Source organism: Sabethes cyaneus, chromosome 1 (assembly GCF_943734655.1).
Source record: "Sabethes cyaneus chromosome 1, idSabCyanKW18_F2, whole genome shotgun sequence".
Classification (NCBI taxonomy): Eukaryota; Metazoa; Arthropoda; class Insecta; order Diptera; family Culicidae; genus Sabethes; species Sabethes cyaneus.
The window spans coordinates 1,414,844-1,431,192 of record NC_071353.1 but is presented as its reverse complement, the minus strand read 5'-3'; the positions used below and the strand labels follow the sequence as shown (position 1 = coordinate 1,431,192).

Below are 16,349 nucleotides of genomic sequence, written 5' to 3'. Positions count from 1 at the left end.
GTTTTTTATTTAAGGTACTCTGGAAATTCTCCCTACTCTGGAAATTCGGAAAAATAGAATTTTATTTTTTTTGCATTTTCGAGAGGCTTATACCTTCAGAAATATCACGCCAAAAGGATTTTTTGATATCTAATCTTGTCGAAAAGTTACGGCGAAAACTGTGGGGTCACCTCAAGGAAAGTGCATCGCTGTACGAAACTTTGAACGCGTTTTTCTCGTTGTTTATTCAGCTGGCGGTACGTGTATCTCAGAATCCAGTGGTCCGATTTGGCTGAAATTTGTTTTCAACATGTACACATGAATTATCTAAATTGTTACGTAGCCGTTTTTTGATATCTCAATTTTTCAATTTTTTTTAAGTTCGCAATTTTTGCGGATTTTTGATGAAAAAACACCTTTATTTTGGAAAATATGCCGCCATTTTGGTAATTTTTCGAATTTTTTAAAACCGCTACGTAACAATTTAGGTATTGACCTAAAGCTTCAAAAGCATCCTTGACATTCGTTTTCCGATACTCCGTTGGTCCCCGGCACGTACCGCCAGCAAGGAACTATTTTCTAGAAAGCACCCACGCGCCCAGCTGCCACCAGCATCATAATCACTATTTTGGCATTCAAAAACAGAAAATACATGTTCGAATATACCTCAACCTATAACCAAAATACCCCAACACTTAACTATAATTCCAACGTGCGAAAAAAATTCACGAAAATCCATTATTTTTCGACTTTCCAGAGTAGGGTCCCCCCTTAACACTTCAGACGCCTCTTTCTGAATTGGGGCGCTCCTAGAATCGTAATTTGTCAACCTTTCTTTTTTTTAATATTCCTAACTTTTAAACCCTGTAACTGATTTCAAGAAAACAAAAAGGCAAACCCTTGGGCATAACCGTCTTTAGACATTACCCTTCTTTATCGACAGACTTCGCAGCCGGCTGTAAGAGTACAGGACGGTTTCGGGGCTAGTGCAACAATCCTACTGACTCTATGTAGCATTGGCTGACCAGACGTCCCAGGTTGTGCGGGGCTGTCCCCGATTACCAAGCGTCCCGGAAAGTGTCCCGCGTTGATTGATTTTTCAATTATGCAGTTGAATGCTGAAATGCCCAGAGGAACGCTACAGATGAGTTCTAAGAGCTTTTCAAGAAGTTCCCTATTTATGAATTATTGTTGAAATATGTGCATTCAACTGAAAAATTTATGTAATTTTGTATTAATTTGTCCCTAAATAACTTTGTTATACCGTGTACCTCCGTTAATTTCAACGATTGCTCATGCTAACTAACGGGTTGGTTTTTATTTGGATAACTGACAACCTTAAATATGCTGCAACTTGTATGGATTGACCGCCCTGCTATTTGTTATTGTTTTGTTGTTTTTATTTAGTTGGCAATTGCAACTGGCGAATATTTCGTTCTCCAGATTCACTTTTATTAGAATCGTCAAGAAAACGAATATGAAACACGCTAGATCAGTACAATGAAATTTTTAACCCTCTAACGGGTAAGACCGTTTGTAGACGGCCTTCGCTTTTGGAGCTCCGGAGCCGCATACGAAATTAGTTTTTAATTGGCAATATGCCAAATGTGTTCAGAACAAATTTCATGACATTTTGATACTAATATCATAACATTCGGACCATGCATTCAAAAGTTATCATCTTTCAAAAACAAAAATTCCGAAAAATTCCGAAAATAATTAATGCGCGAATATTTCCTTTTTTACTTTTGAAGCAAAAGGACATCTAGAACAAAATGATCGACCTAAAAAAATTTCTTTGAGTAAATGCAGTATTTTAATTTTGTAATATATCTGAATTGAAAAAATTCTGGGCAGAGCGTTAGACAAGAGAAATTCGACTTTTTCTTGCCTGGCGCTCCTCCAGATAATTATTTGTGCATGAAAATCAGAATTTAAGGTTTTTTTGTGTGTACTTTCATGATAAAATGGTCATTAGCTTGATCGCATCGTTTTTACGGTGTTGCCCGTTAGAGGGTTAATTGACACGTCGTGCAAATTAGCGGAGTTCAAATAGTGTTGAGATTAAATATGGTCAAAAGAACGGAGGCTCATGGTAGACTATAGCAGAAGCAATTTAGTAAATAAGCCATCCAATAGTCACGCCGTTGCTGTCGTCAGCATCAATCCGGGATAGTTCGTGCTGTTATGAACAGTCACCGTCATACAACTCGATCTTGAGCCACTCGTCGCCAGTTTCCTAGGCTACTCAAAAGTCTCAAGTCGCTTTCGATCTGGTCGAGCCATGTGGCACGTATGGTCCCTCTATCGCCTAGCATCCTTACGACGCAACGTGTCCGGCTCAGCGTAGCCTACCGACTTGTGTCAGATGTACGATGGGAATCTCTCCAAGCAATGCTTATAGTTCATGATTTATACGCATCCGCCACTCGCCGCTTTCAGTTAGTACTCGTGAATATCGTCCGCAGCACATGCCGCTCGAACACTGCAATAGCGCGTACGCCCTCCGTTAGCAGCATCACAGATTTAAGTCCATAAAGAACTACTGATCTAATGAGGGTTTTTTGAGATTATTATATTATTATTATTATTCAGTCTTCGACTTAAGTTTGTCGTACGGACAGCTCATATCTTAAAAGTCTTCACCTAAACACTGACTTAGTTATATTGTAATCATACATATCACAAGCTTCGTCGAATGTTTCTAGAGCAGCGGTTCCCAAATGGGGGTTCGCCAAAACTTTAGTTCGCTGCAGAATAGTATAGGGAAACCCGTCAGGGGGTACGCGAACCGAAAAAAGGTTGGGAACCGCTGTTCTAGAGGATTAAATTAGCCGTTCTGCGTTCGATGATGAACCGTTCTGAAAAAAACTTGATGATCGAGTGTTCATTGGCGGGACGTTGAACCACAATTGCGATAATAAGTGAGTGCAGTCGATGTTATTGCTGATAATGTCGAAAATGAACAGCCGTAGAAGCAGCAACCGTCTGGATTCGAGAGTAGACAGACTGATGAGTTGACAACGTTGTTCCTAGGGTGGTAGTGCAGTGGAATTATTCCAAGCGAGCGAAGTGCGTAGCGTTTTCTGAACTCGTTCGATCCTGTTGATGTGGATGGCTTGGTATGGTACCCAAACTTGAACTCCGTACTCTAGGATGCTTCGTACCAGGCAGCAATATAGGTACTTTAAGCAGTATATGTTGCTGAATTGCAGAGTGTTGCGCTTGATGAAACCTAAAACAGCGAATACTTTTGCCACACATGATGAGATATACTCCGAGAAAGTTGACTTACTGTCCAATGTGATACCTAAATCTTTGACGGTCTGCACTCTGTCCAGGTCAGTTGATGACATCGTGTAATTGAAATGGATTGGATTGCGCTGGCGAGTGAACTTCATGATGTGACACTTTTTAACGTTAGCTTCCATTCCATTTGTTGCGCACCATTCCAGAAGCAATCCAATGTCTTCCTAGAGTGCGATACAATCACAAACTGAAGTAATCGCACGGAAGAACTTGAGATCATCGGCGAACATAAATTTCGGTGCTTTGAGTAAGTTTCATAAGTCATTGATGAACAAAACAAAGAGCAGCGGACCCAGATGGCTGCCCTGTCGGACGCTAGGGCAGATATTAAACGGCCGCGACAAGGTACTTACAATTCGTACCGACGCATTTCGGTTACTTAGGTATGAAAAAGTTCACGTTGTCAATCAATCGGGAAAACCGCTTCGTTTCAGCTTTTCAACGACGAGTCTATGCGGTACACATTCTCAACACTCTTCACTCTTCTCAACTCTTCTTTTTGTACATTTTCAGGGTAAAATAAGCCCGCTTTCCCGCGTGCATGCAGCGCTGGATATATTTATTAGTATTGTCCACGGTCACCAGCCATCACAACTATACTTCTGGTTCGACGCCGAGATAGTTACCGTCGCACATTTGTCCCCTTTGAGACTTTTCCTTTCATGTATTTGGTCTTCCAAGCATTTATTTTTAGCCTAAAATCATCGCTTTTAGCCTGGGGTAGATTGCTTCCGCGTCCCGCATTCGTCCAGAAAAAATCTGGTCACTTTAATCTAGCAGCACCGCTTAGCCGAGATTCGAACATACGACGACTGGCTCGTCAGACCAGCATCGTACCTCGAAGCTAACTGGGATATCAAGAAATCGCGACTGACGAATAATTTAGAATAGTATTCCAGCGCATCACGGAACAAACTTGACGAAATGAAACGCCGCTTTTGTAAAATCATGCACTCTAAAAAATTGACACGTTCCTTCTACGTGAAAAATTTTCGTATTGTAATTGACATGGATTTCAGTTCTTAGGTAAAGCTGATGATCGCACATAAACGGATTCGTATGAGTGAAAGCTACTAAAAATTCATGTGGACGTTACATGAAAAGTGCGATAGATGAGAATTTAAACTTCATGAACTTTTTTCTCGGAAACTAAAGAAAGTGTTGGAACAAGTTTTTTTTGTTTTGTTGAAAGATGTTTGAAGAAAGAAGAGTTTTTTTTCAAAATTATTTTTCTGCAATTTCCCTTCAGAAAAAATCGAAGCAACCGTGGCCGTAAATGGACGTCTAATATTTTCACGTCCGATTTTTTTAGTTTATTTTTCGGGAAAAATAGAATTCGTCTTAAGTAGAATAGTTTCCGCTTTCGAAAGTTGTATTGTATAGTGTAAATGTAAATTGTGAAAGAAATTCAATGTTTGTCGCTGCTGAAGACCCCAGAAGAATCGGCAGTTGTGCTGGTAAACAAACGAATAACAAAGCAGAGCGGTCTCCAGGGAAAATATGTTTTAATGAGAGGTTTTCGGATAAAAAAGCGTTCTAGCAGCAACTAGTGATGACAGACGGGATGTCTGGATTGAGAACTGGAACCAGTCGAGGAATGTGAAAGGACGTTTATGCATGGATTTACATCGATTGCCGTTGCTTAGGCAGCAACTTCAGCGAGTTCAGAGAGCGAAATAAGGCGCTATAATTTTGGCCAATTGCAGCCGGGCTTATGGTCTAAATGCCATAAGTTCATCCTCGAGGGTCCGGAGTATCATTTAACCTTTATTAGTAAAGATACCTCCAACGAAAAAAAATTACAGTTATTCAGAACGGTTGGTACGAGACGTTCCCGTTTCTTCTTTCCCTGTTGATTTTGAAGTGCTGAATAACTTATGAATAACTTATTCACACAAGATTTATTTCTCATAATCGTCTTTGCGGCAATACTTCACAGTTGGCCTGGTCGATTAAACATTTGCAATATATCTCTGATATTTTGCAAATGTTAATACAGACAAGAAAATATTTTGAAATATTTCTATGATTAGAAATAATTAGAATTATTTCCAGGAATCCTTTATTGTGGCTGTGTTGGTATTAATAAGAATAAGAATAAGAAATTATTCTTCTGCAATTTCCCTTCAATGATTTTGTTGAATAATATAATATAAAACTCAAACCGCAAGAGCATTGTGGAAATATTTGTTATTTTATGTTTTCACGATGCGTAGACCAAAACTCCCTTTTTTAAATTCTTTTTCTATAAAACTGACAATTTTTTACATAACATTTCAAAACTTCAGGAATTTAGTTATGAGTTTTAGTTTTTGAGAAATATTAGGCCATATGAATAAAAGAGTTAGAGAAAATGCTCCCATACGATTTAAACGGGAAAAGCAAAGTAAACTGTTTTATTCATACGGCTTATTGTTTTCAAGAAATAAAGTTGCGAGAATGCAATAGTGACGTATGGTATTTTTGTACCAGTAACGGGTATTTTTGACAAACGCGAACCATTTCTTTTACTTGGGTATTAGCTACACAACTTTTACTTTTATCCAAAATAAAAGTTTAATAAGTCAGTCATCGTATGTTCGAATCACGGCTGGGTGGTGCTCCTAGATAGAGAAATTAGCCCGGTAATTGCTCTGTACTCTTACAACCGACTGCGAAGACTGTTGATAAAGAAGGGGGGAGGTTACGGGCTTTTAATCTGATCACCTGATAATTTAATTAACCTATTACATAGAAATAGTTCCGTCATCATATGATTACCTGATTTCTTCAAGCCAAAACGTGCTTCTGAAAAATTAGTTTTCCATATTTTCTTTGAGTCTGGGCACGCCTGTGCTTGTGCGGCTGCTTGCTGGAGCACTAAGCAGTCCAGCAGCAGCAGCAGCAAATAAAAGAAATTCTAGTAACTATTTAGTGTGAAGCGCATAGAAATTGAGTGCGTTAGCCAATCTGCAAAGCCATTGCATGCCACTGAGGGCAATATTTTTTTACTTTAGTTATTATATGATCGCCTTAAGAGAACAATAGAATATATTTTTAAAGCGTTTTTCAAACAACATTTTAGTTTTATAAATATTGTAGCAATTTAAACAACTACAATTTAAAATTTTTTTTCCTCTCTTTATTTTTAGATTCTATTCAGATGCTCGGTAAGGTAAGTTTTAGTTTTGATTATAAAGAGCTAATGATGCCGATGCTAACTAAACTTTACTAAAAATAAATTCGCAGTGATTTGCTATTCAGCAGATAAGTTCGTGGGAACAAAGTTGAAACCAACTGTGTACTTACTTCTTAATTTATGTCTCATGTATAATTTAGGTGAAAGCAAACCGCTGAGGTCATTCGAAAAAGCTAGAATATCGATAATATTCTAACGTTTGGTACCTTTAGGACATTAATTCAAGCTAGGTTCCAAAACTCAATACAGTCAAGTTTCGCTCGTTGGTCTGTTTTTAAGTGGACTGCGTTTAAATCGGGCTTCCGTTAATTGGGCTTTAGCCTATCTGAAACGAACTTAAGTGTCATTTCTGATAGTGCATTTTTTTCTTTTCAGGGGATCTAAAATGAACTATTTTAAACGTATAAGATAATTTGACTAGAAAATATTAAACCGAATGTAATATCATATGGTTTGATCATTTTCGAGTTTGATTCTCTCAGGTTCAGGTTTTTTTTCAACTATTTAACGGTGAAATAAATACTTAAAAATGCCATTATCTATTTACATTGTCATTAAAATCTTATGTTTACTTACTAAACAATTTAGAAATCTGTTTGTACAACGAAAGGATTAAATGCCCAGTAGCTAGCGTTTTTGCATATATATAAAAGTAAACAATCAGCATTAAGTGCAGATATACATGATAATAAATCGTATTTGATGCGCAAAAGTGGCATATCCGTGTTATTTTGATGGGGACGTGATGAGGAATAATTATACGTATTTCATCTATATAAGTATGTATATACGATAGAATCCAATTAAGCGCGACGCGCTCTATACTGCTATACAATTCTGTGCTGAAAATCGATTGTGTGTCAGTTTATATACGACTGAAAATCAACTAGAGCGTACTGTATTAAGCATTAGTTACGATACCGAATTTGTTAGGAGATATTTACGAAAATTTTCGTACATTGATGTACAATTTAGTGCTAACTGGGTATCGCTTTGACTGCATTTTTAATGTAGGTATTAATTTGGCTTAATTTGGTTAAACTTTTCTCCAAGAATTTCGATTAAAACAATGTGGGTGTGGGCTTAGTGCAATTACCGAAAATTGACTGTATTTCTAAACTATCACTTTTTTAAAATGGGATATCATAGCCAAACAATAGGTGTTGCCACAGCTGGCTAGGAAAATGTAAAAAGTAAAAATTTCGTTCATAGCTAGCGACAACGATTGAACTCCGTTCTCTACGCATATGAGACAGTAGCTTTGCTTATGGAAGATATTCCTACGTGCACTTGTGGTATTTGAACGAAAAGTGTTGCAGACTATTTTGGCAGAGTACAAACGAAAAGCAGAAAGTGGTTATTGGCCTATGACCCACAAGTGACAGGCACTACTTGGAGAGATTCCCATCGTTCACCAGGAGAAATTTGGAAGACTACGGTGGGCCAGCCACCTCGCAAGGACCCCGGACGATTGTGCAGTGAAATCCGTTCTTTTCAAGAGCACTATTCCTGGGACTCAACGTGCTAGATAGCTCGACCAGGTTGAAGCCGACGTTGCGTGTCGAGACGCTTATCGAATTGGCGACGAGTAGCCCAGGACCGAGTACAGTAGAGAGAAATTCATGATACGGCAAGAGCTACCCCGATTCTCTGCTGGTAGAAGAAGAAGAAAATTGAACTCCATTCCATATTAAGACACTATTGGTGACTGAACTCTTTTACTTCACTGTTCGACTACTGATCTTCGATTGATTCTTTACAAAAAAACAATGGGTGCACGGTTTGATGAAAAAGCAGAAGGTTGCAATAGTCGAAAGATATCGGTAGCTCATCAAGCGGAACGGTGAATTTAATTTTCTGTTTTTGGACGAATAAATGTTCCTGCTATAGGATCATCACAACCAATAAAATGATTGGATATATACAGCACATCTGTCGGTTATTCTATGGGACAAACTGGGTGTTCAAGGGTTCCAGAATAATTCCAGGGTGACGGTACGGGAATGTTTCTCCAAAAATTTGAAGGTCCCATTGCTGTTCATTGAACCTGGTGTTAAAATCAACACTAAATATTATATCGATAATGTTTTGAAGAACCATTTGCATTCCATCGTCTTAAAAACACTTCAAGAATTCACCATACTGCTTCCAACAAGATTTTGCACCGTCTCACCCGGCGAAAGCTACACAGACTTGGTATGAGGGCATTTTTCCGGATTTTATTTCTTCCAAAGAGCGGGCTTCCTCTTCGTCTGATTTGAATCACCTCGACTTCTATGCATAGGGCGATTGTGAATATACTCAAACAACATTTGGAGAAGACTTAGGATAAAATATCTCTGGATATTGTGCGTGCCAGCTGTAACGCTCTTTAACAACAATTGCGACTGGTAATTAAAACAAAGAGAGAAAGATTTGATTCGAACTAATTAAGTCAAATGTTATGGAAATACACTCAAAATTAAAATTTATGTAACCGTATTATTGTTGTGACCGTTTACTTTTCTAACAGTTATTACTACTCACCCTGTAGATTACAAGAGCTTACAAATAGGACAAAAACTTTACAAATCGGTTAAACATTATTAAGAAATAGGCGCTCGTTTAGCATAAGGTGAAAACAACGAAATTTCGCTAATAGTAAAGAGGTGCCCTTTACTGAAATAATTCAAATCGATTAAGTCTTAAGTCGTTTCGAAGAACGTTTAGTGCTTTTTTTAAATTTTAACTTATTGGTTACGTTCGAAAGCGTTGGCGTTTACCAGCAAAGCAGCAAAAGCAGTGAATCAGCTGTTTATTAGCATTAGCATTTCTGATTTTACAGGAACGGTTTCAATTTGTACCGAGTTTGCTCCGCGAGCCATTGGATAAATAAATTGTTATTCTCTTAATTTTTTCCACGATGAAGTTCTTTTTAACAGAGTATTCTTTGAAATTCACGAATCTTTTTAATACTTTTCCCATTAAAAGTAGACCTTCTACAGCGACAATTATATTATCTACTCGAATAATTGCTTTTTACGTGCTAGTTTTCGATATGAAATAAAAATAAAGTAATGAGTATTTCTCCGCGGTAACATATTTATACACTTCCGACGAAGCAATTCTGGATATCGGTCGTAGTAGTCATAAATCAATATTTACTTTTGTGGGGTAAACTATATGCTTGGGATGCTAATCGTCTTATGTAACAGTTACAATCGCACCACTCTGCAAACGTGTATAACATAATCTTGTGCCAGGCGCTAGTAGTCGGGATAAGTCATTTATGAACAGTAAAGGTCCTAGAGTGTTACCATGTGGTACTCCTGAGCAATAAAGATGTAAAATCGAACAAACTTGTAAATACAGTGTCGGAGTATCGGTTAGTAAAAGTTTAGCATCTTGAACTACGTATATTTCTATTCTATTTCATCACCATCGATTATATTTTCAATATGCATGCATATTATGGACATACTAGTAGTGCTGCGACTTTTCCTCAAAATTCGCCGGAATTTCGCACACACGCTTTTACTAGCAGCTTTGGATACTTTCAGAACCGGAAGCATGTGTCAATAGCCCGTTAGAATGAAATAGTTTGCGTGGCTTTTCTTTTATAAACCTCATAGAAAATATAGAGCAAACTCTTTTATTCATAGGGTCTAGTGTCACTGTCGTTTGAATAACAACTTTTAATTAGAGATAAATTTAAAATATTACAGTTCCGTCGCACGTTTTCAACGTGTTCAAATTACCTAGTTCTTGTAATCCTAGTGCCGTATTACTAATTTCATTTTCTGAGCATTGCAACGGAACGTCCATTAACGATTGGTGTGCATTACTGCTATAAAAACCCGAGTAATACGGCGTTGAGTTTGACACGTATCCATCGTTTTGATTTGGTGTTGAGCTGCTTGCCGGTGTTACTGGCTGTAGAGGTGTTGCAGGTGCGGATGTTGGAGTAACCGGGTGCATCTGCACCGGAGAGGCGTACCCATTATGGTGGTGGTGATGGTGATGATGGTAGTAATGACCCATACCATGCGCGTAGCCATTATAACCACTGCCGCTGTTGCTACCATTATTGTGGTGCAGCATGTCGCTCTGTGCATGATGCAAGTATTCATTTCCGGTTTGCGTAATCCCATTCACACTGCTGTATCCATTATGGAAGCCGTATTCATCACTTGGAGGAAATTTCGGTTCAATATTGATACCCATGGATTGAAAATGGTGCGGATATCCCATCAAGAATGAACTCATCTTCTTACTGGCATGGATATGGTATTGCAATTTTACTTAATTTTATCACTTTAGCATATTGGTATCACTCTTTGTTAAACGATAAATTTCCATGCACAAACACTAATCATGCGGGGCACACCTCATTGCACTATTTCTCTTATATTGCTGTATATATTCACTATCAAAGCTTCTCAATTGTACACTTTTGTTTGGTTAAGGGATTAAAACGAATCACTATTGTAATAAAAAATAATAATCCTTTGTGCACTGAAATTGCTCGCGCGCGAAAATACACATCCGTACTGACCGACTAACTCTTTTGTTATGCAGTTGACGAGAAGCGATAAACAACAACCGTGCTGCTCTCGAATAAGATTTATGAACGTGTTTCTCTTTTCTTCTTTCGACTTCGGTGGATAACAAACACAACCCACGAACGGTACAGGTTTAGTTCGAAAGGTTGATTGCTCAACGTACCGTATGCCCCGCCTTCGGGTGTTTGTTGTTTCGTTTCTTTGCACATCCAATGACTTCGCTAGAGTGAGCACACTCTAGCGATTGTTTGATTTAGCGACCATCCTGTATGAATCAGTGATGCCAGCATCGAACAGCTGCAATTACGTTTCTGTGACGATAGATAGTACTGCTCTCTTGTTGTATTCACAATGATTGGGTGGTTTAGGTTGAAAAAGTAACTACTCAATTGTTTGGATATCTTAATAAAAACTATTTGTGCATTTAATTATCTAATACTTTCAATGACCTTGTCGTTATATCTATTGATTTTTACAATAGACGCAGGGAATGGTAGAAGAAAGTAATGAAACAAAGGTGTTGATGGTGTCTCCAGGGCGAGATAAGAAGTGAAGGGGAAAGAGTGGTAAGGGTGGGACATTGAATCAATACTTATTAAGTTTCTATAACGTTATTCTTGTTTAAGACTTATCGAGAGCCGGATTTAAAGCTCTACTCAGATATTTTTTTAAATCAGATGCATAAAAAATTGAAATGAAGCATGTAAACTGCTTAATGTAAAATTTTGAAGTCGATCGCTTTACTCTATGTAAACCAGGTCCTATTTTCAGCCTTTCAAGCGGTTGCTTCTATTTCATCATCCTAGTTAAGTTTTAGTTACAGGTAATTTTCATGGTAAGGCCATTGCAAATCATATTTAAAGTTTTTGTCACCCCCCCCCCCCCCCCCCTTGGAAATTGGCTTGAAAAATCGGGGGCCAAAAAAATAATTTGTAGGATATGAGTCAAATTTCTTTTTATATAATCAATATAATCAATTGTCTGTGGGCTCTACAGTCTGAAAAACTCGAAAAATGAGTCTCCGAGTTGAATTAACGCTTCTAGCACGAAACAGAAATGGAAATTCGAACAATGGAATTTCTGAAAATCGTCCAAAAAAATTTTCCTTCGTTTTTGTCTTTTTTCGTATATTTTTGCATAGAAAATAATAACGTATATATTATAAGCAAGAATAGATTCGGTTTTCACGTTTAAATCTTAAATAAAAATTCTTAAAATCCATGTTTTTTTTGCTCGATTAAAAAATTCACTTTGTTTTTTTTCGCCCCGCCCTTCAGTGGCCGGACACCGAAAGGACAAAAACTTTATAAAATATTTGTAATGGCCTAATTTAACTAAAAAAATTAATAAAAATTTTTTTTTGAAAAAATCGTCATAACAGATTAAAGTTATGTATCTGCAAAGTATTTCAGCGAATGAAATGGATTGTGAGCTGAATTTGAATGTAGGCTGAAAATACCCTCCAGTACCCTTTTATTTTCGAAAATTATCGTATCCTTGGTTTTATTTATTCCGTTTCGTTTTGAGTCTCGATGTATTTAAAAATTGTCGCCTAAAATTGTTGGAATCTACTCACTACAGAAAATAATAAATTCAATAACGAATGATTAATTTCAATAGTTTTCTAATAACCATTCTGTTTGAAATCAACTGCATATATGAATGCAATTTCGAAAAACCGCAGTTCGGAAAATCAGCACAACCCTGATAGGAGGATTGATGAACACTACAAAACACGACATTGTGCAAAGAAAATTTGCTTTTCGCCGTCGTTGTTTCGTTGCGCATGGAGTGCATTCCGGAGACCACTCCCTATTCTGCTTTCATTGCTTCCTTGTTCTTCTTGGCTGTTGGAAGGTTTATCATTCTGGTAATGAGTGCTGTACGGTTCCCCTAGACAGGCACAAACGTAACTGCAAAAAGTATCACCTACCAATTGATGCTGTTATTTGTATTTGTTATCGGTTGAGCTTTAAAAGAAAAAAACTATTTCTTTTCATCGCTGTCGAGCAACTGAAAAGCGAATGGAGATGATTTTTTTTCTAAATAATTCAATGGTCTAGCATAGAAGGACATTGTGCAAAAAATCTCAGGAGTAATGTATTTGTAGTGACTCTCGAAATATTTTGCTAATAATTTTTACGAAAAATAGCTGTTCCTAATATTAATCAACACTCGTTGCACTGTGTCATTTCGGAAGGTACCTAATAATCATAAAACTGTGAATCCACTTTAGTATTAATTTAGTATTATCTCAAAAAGAAACTTTTTGGTAGCATAATAGTAGTGTAGAAACCAACTGCATTTTTTAAGATTCTGAGATATTTAACTAATCCTGGATAGTTGTTGTTCTGTGGTAACACTTCTCTACTCTGCGGACGCACGTAATTTTCCCAGTAAAATCATGTTTTTTCAATTGGTACTTAGGATGCCTCTTTTTGCTTTACGTGGGTACTCATTTTTACTGTTTGTAAAAAAATCACAGTTTTTGTACCACTGAACCGATTTTAATGACCTTGATGTCAAATAAAATGTATTTCATTTGAATTTCCAGTAGATATTTTGTATGAAGACCTAATTAATTGTGGTTGCAAAACATGGAAATATTTTTTTTTCTGTGTTCTTCAAACAAAAATTGTGCCTCTTTGGTCAAAAACGCCAAAGAACCAATAGCAATGGCACTTTTCTGCCCAATTTCAAAGATTCGGAAGTAGAAGAAACTACCGGAAGAGTGGATAGAAGGCACTGCCGTGGTACTATCCTGATCTACACCGCCTACAAGGCGCTCTCCCATATCTTGTTATGGCGTCTTGTCTCAAAAACAAATGATTTCATAGGACAGTATCATACAGGCTTTATATAAGTCTGTGTTGCTACGGATCAAATTTTCACACTTTGACAAATCCTCCAGAAATGTCGGGAGAACAACGCACGTACACATTATATTCTTGTAGATTTCAAAACAACATATGATACAGTCGAGCGTGAACAGCTATGGTGGATAATGTACGAAAACGGTTTCCCGGACAAACTAACGCGGCTGATCAAAGCTACCCTAGAGCAGGTGATGTATTATGTGCGTGTTTCGGGAGCCCTCTCGAGTCTTTTCAAATCCCGCAGAATCCCGTCTTATGACTAGCGAAAATCGGGAGGCTATACTGGCTTGAGCCACCGCGGCTCTATGTATCAAAAGAAGAAAAAGAAGAAGATGGATCTTTATTATTATGTTTGTATTTTATTTAGAAAGTTGATTTTTTGCATATAAATATAAAACATATAAAAATAACTTAAAAAGAAGTCTATAACCTTTGCCCGTGTACAAAATTTTATAAAATTCTATGACCCATCAGCTAAACTTTGCAATAATTTTAAAAGATTAATGATGGACAAAACAATAGTGGACCTTCGTTGAAAGTAAATTGTCTAATCAAAAGTTGAAAAATCTGATATCGATTGTCCTATGGCCTCTCGAGCAGACCGTGTCAATGTCCTTCAAAGAATAGAGATCGGATCAGGGAGGTATCTGCTTTTTATTTCATTCAAGAGTCATGAGAGTAAATCTTACAAATTTCTTCTAGATTCCTTTGAAGCATTGAATACGTTTTCCACCCTTTTCCCTTCATGTCTTAACCCACTCCATTTGGATACTATAAGCATTGATACAAAAGATGCTTTCTTTTAGCGTCTCCTCAGTCGATTGTAGAAACTACCACAATAAAAAAAATTAAATGCCTGACATCATTAAAGGTCATGACAAAACACGAGGTTAGTCTAATGAAATTAATCGTTCGATATTGAATATTGATCGATACCAATGAAAGGCAGAAAAAATGGTGCCAGTAAATCAGTTGTAAATTGTCCTAGCTTCGGCTGGAGATATCCTACTAAAATTGGAACGATAAATCAGTTGCATTGCAACGAACTTGTATGAATTTCGTACAACCATCACAGATTACATAACAAGAGGATATCAGGTAGACTGTATTTACACCGACATTGATAGGAATTGGTGGCATGCTGGTGGAGCTAAGCTGCAGGATTTCGGCGTTAGAGGTTTGCTGTTAGGCTGGTTAAGCTCATATTTAACATGCAGAACGCAGTATGTGAAAATTCATGGCAAAGCTTCAAGTCCTTCGTCGTAAACTCAGGTGTGCTACAAGGAAGTCATTTAGGTCCGTTATTTTTTGTACTGAAACCTTCATCGACTGCGCAAATATTCTGGTGTACGCCGATGATATCAAACTGTTCTTACCAGTAAATATCGTTAAAGGATGTCCTGCAATAAGATCTGGTTACCTTCGGCAGATTCGGTGCTAACTGTGGGTTGTGAGTAAAGTCCCGGAAATGTTCTCTTGTTCAACTGCCATATCAATAATTTAGTTACGGAATGCTTGCACTACATAGTGCGTCAGATTGGCCATGAACTTACCGATCCGCATGCTCTGCCTGCTATGTTCACTGGCTCAGTTCGATCCAAACTGGACTTTGCGAGTATCGTCTAAAAGCCGCAGTATTCCTGTTAAATCGGTCGGCTGGAAGGCATTCAGAAAAATTCGGGTTCTGAGGAACAACGATCTATTCCCTCCATATGAGCAGCTATGTATGCTTGTCGATCTGGACACCGTGATTGCCAGGCCTAAAATAACGGATGTTATATTCTTTATCAATGTATTATCTGGTTGAGTAAGAAGTCAGGTGTTAAGCGAGAAATTGATTCTGAACAGGAGCCAGCTTAAATACAAATAATTTCAAAAGTGGTTCGTCGTCTTACAAACAAAATGTTCACTACTACTACATGTTGCTAGTGTTGCTAGATGATATTAGATGCTACAGGCCGCGAGTGTTGCAAAGCCTCCCCTCAGAAGTTACTTTTGCCTAAGTTTATTCGTTTTTCTAGACCTGCTGATGCTGACTCTAGTTAGTTTTCCATAATCCTAGCACCGTCCCACCTCTAACATAATATTCGACCTTACGTTCATCCGGCCTTGCTTCCATTCTGTCTCGTGTCCATATGCTTTATATCCGTATACCTAATATTTATGCTTTAATACCAAGAATTGGCCTTAACCCCACCTATGAGGTTTTGCACAACCTTAAAATAGACATGTTTTTGCATATTTACGCATACTTTCTTCATTTCTTCAACTCTTTTGACTACTTTAAGCCGTTTCAGAAGATTTTGCGTCATAAAGCTCAATTATTTTCGATTGGTCGTTGCTCCGGTGTATTTGGGGGTTAAGATCTTTTGGTACGAAATAGACGGAACATTCAACGGAACTTCAACTTCTCGGAATTGAACAAAATTTTGTCAGATTAATCGTTTCATGTCAGCAAGAAAAAAT

The 16,349-nt window shown here is 37.6% G+C and overlaps 1 protein-coding gene across 1 annotated transcript in view; it reads right to left on the bottom strand.

The window, feature by feature from the left end:
• LOC128733110 (homeotic protein deformed-like) overlaps positions 1-16,349 on the bottom strand; it is a 108,624-nt gene that overhangs the window by 12,969 nt on the left and 79,306 nt on the right. Inside the window, exon 6 of the mRNA XM_053826730.1 lies at positions 10,204-10,718. Within this exon, the coding sequence (XP_053682705.1) occupies positions 10,204-10,718 (515 nt within the window). The remainder of the gene's footprint in view (positions 1-10,203; positions 10,719-16,349) is intronic.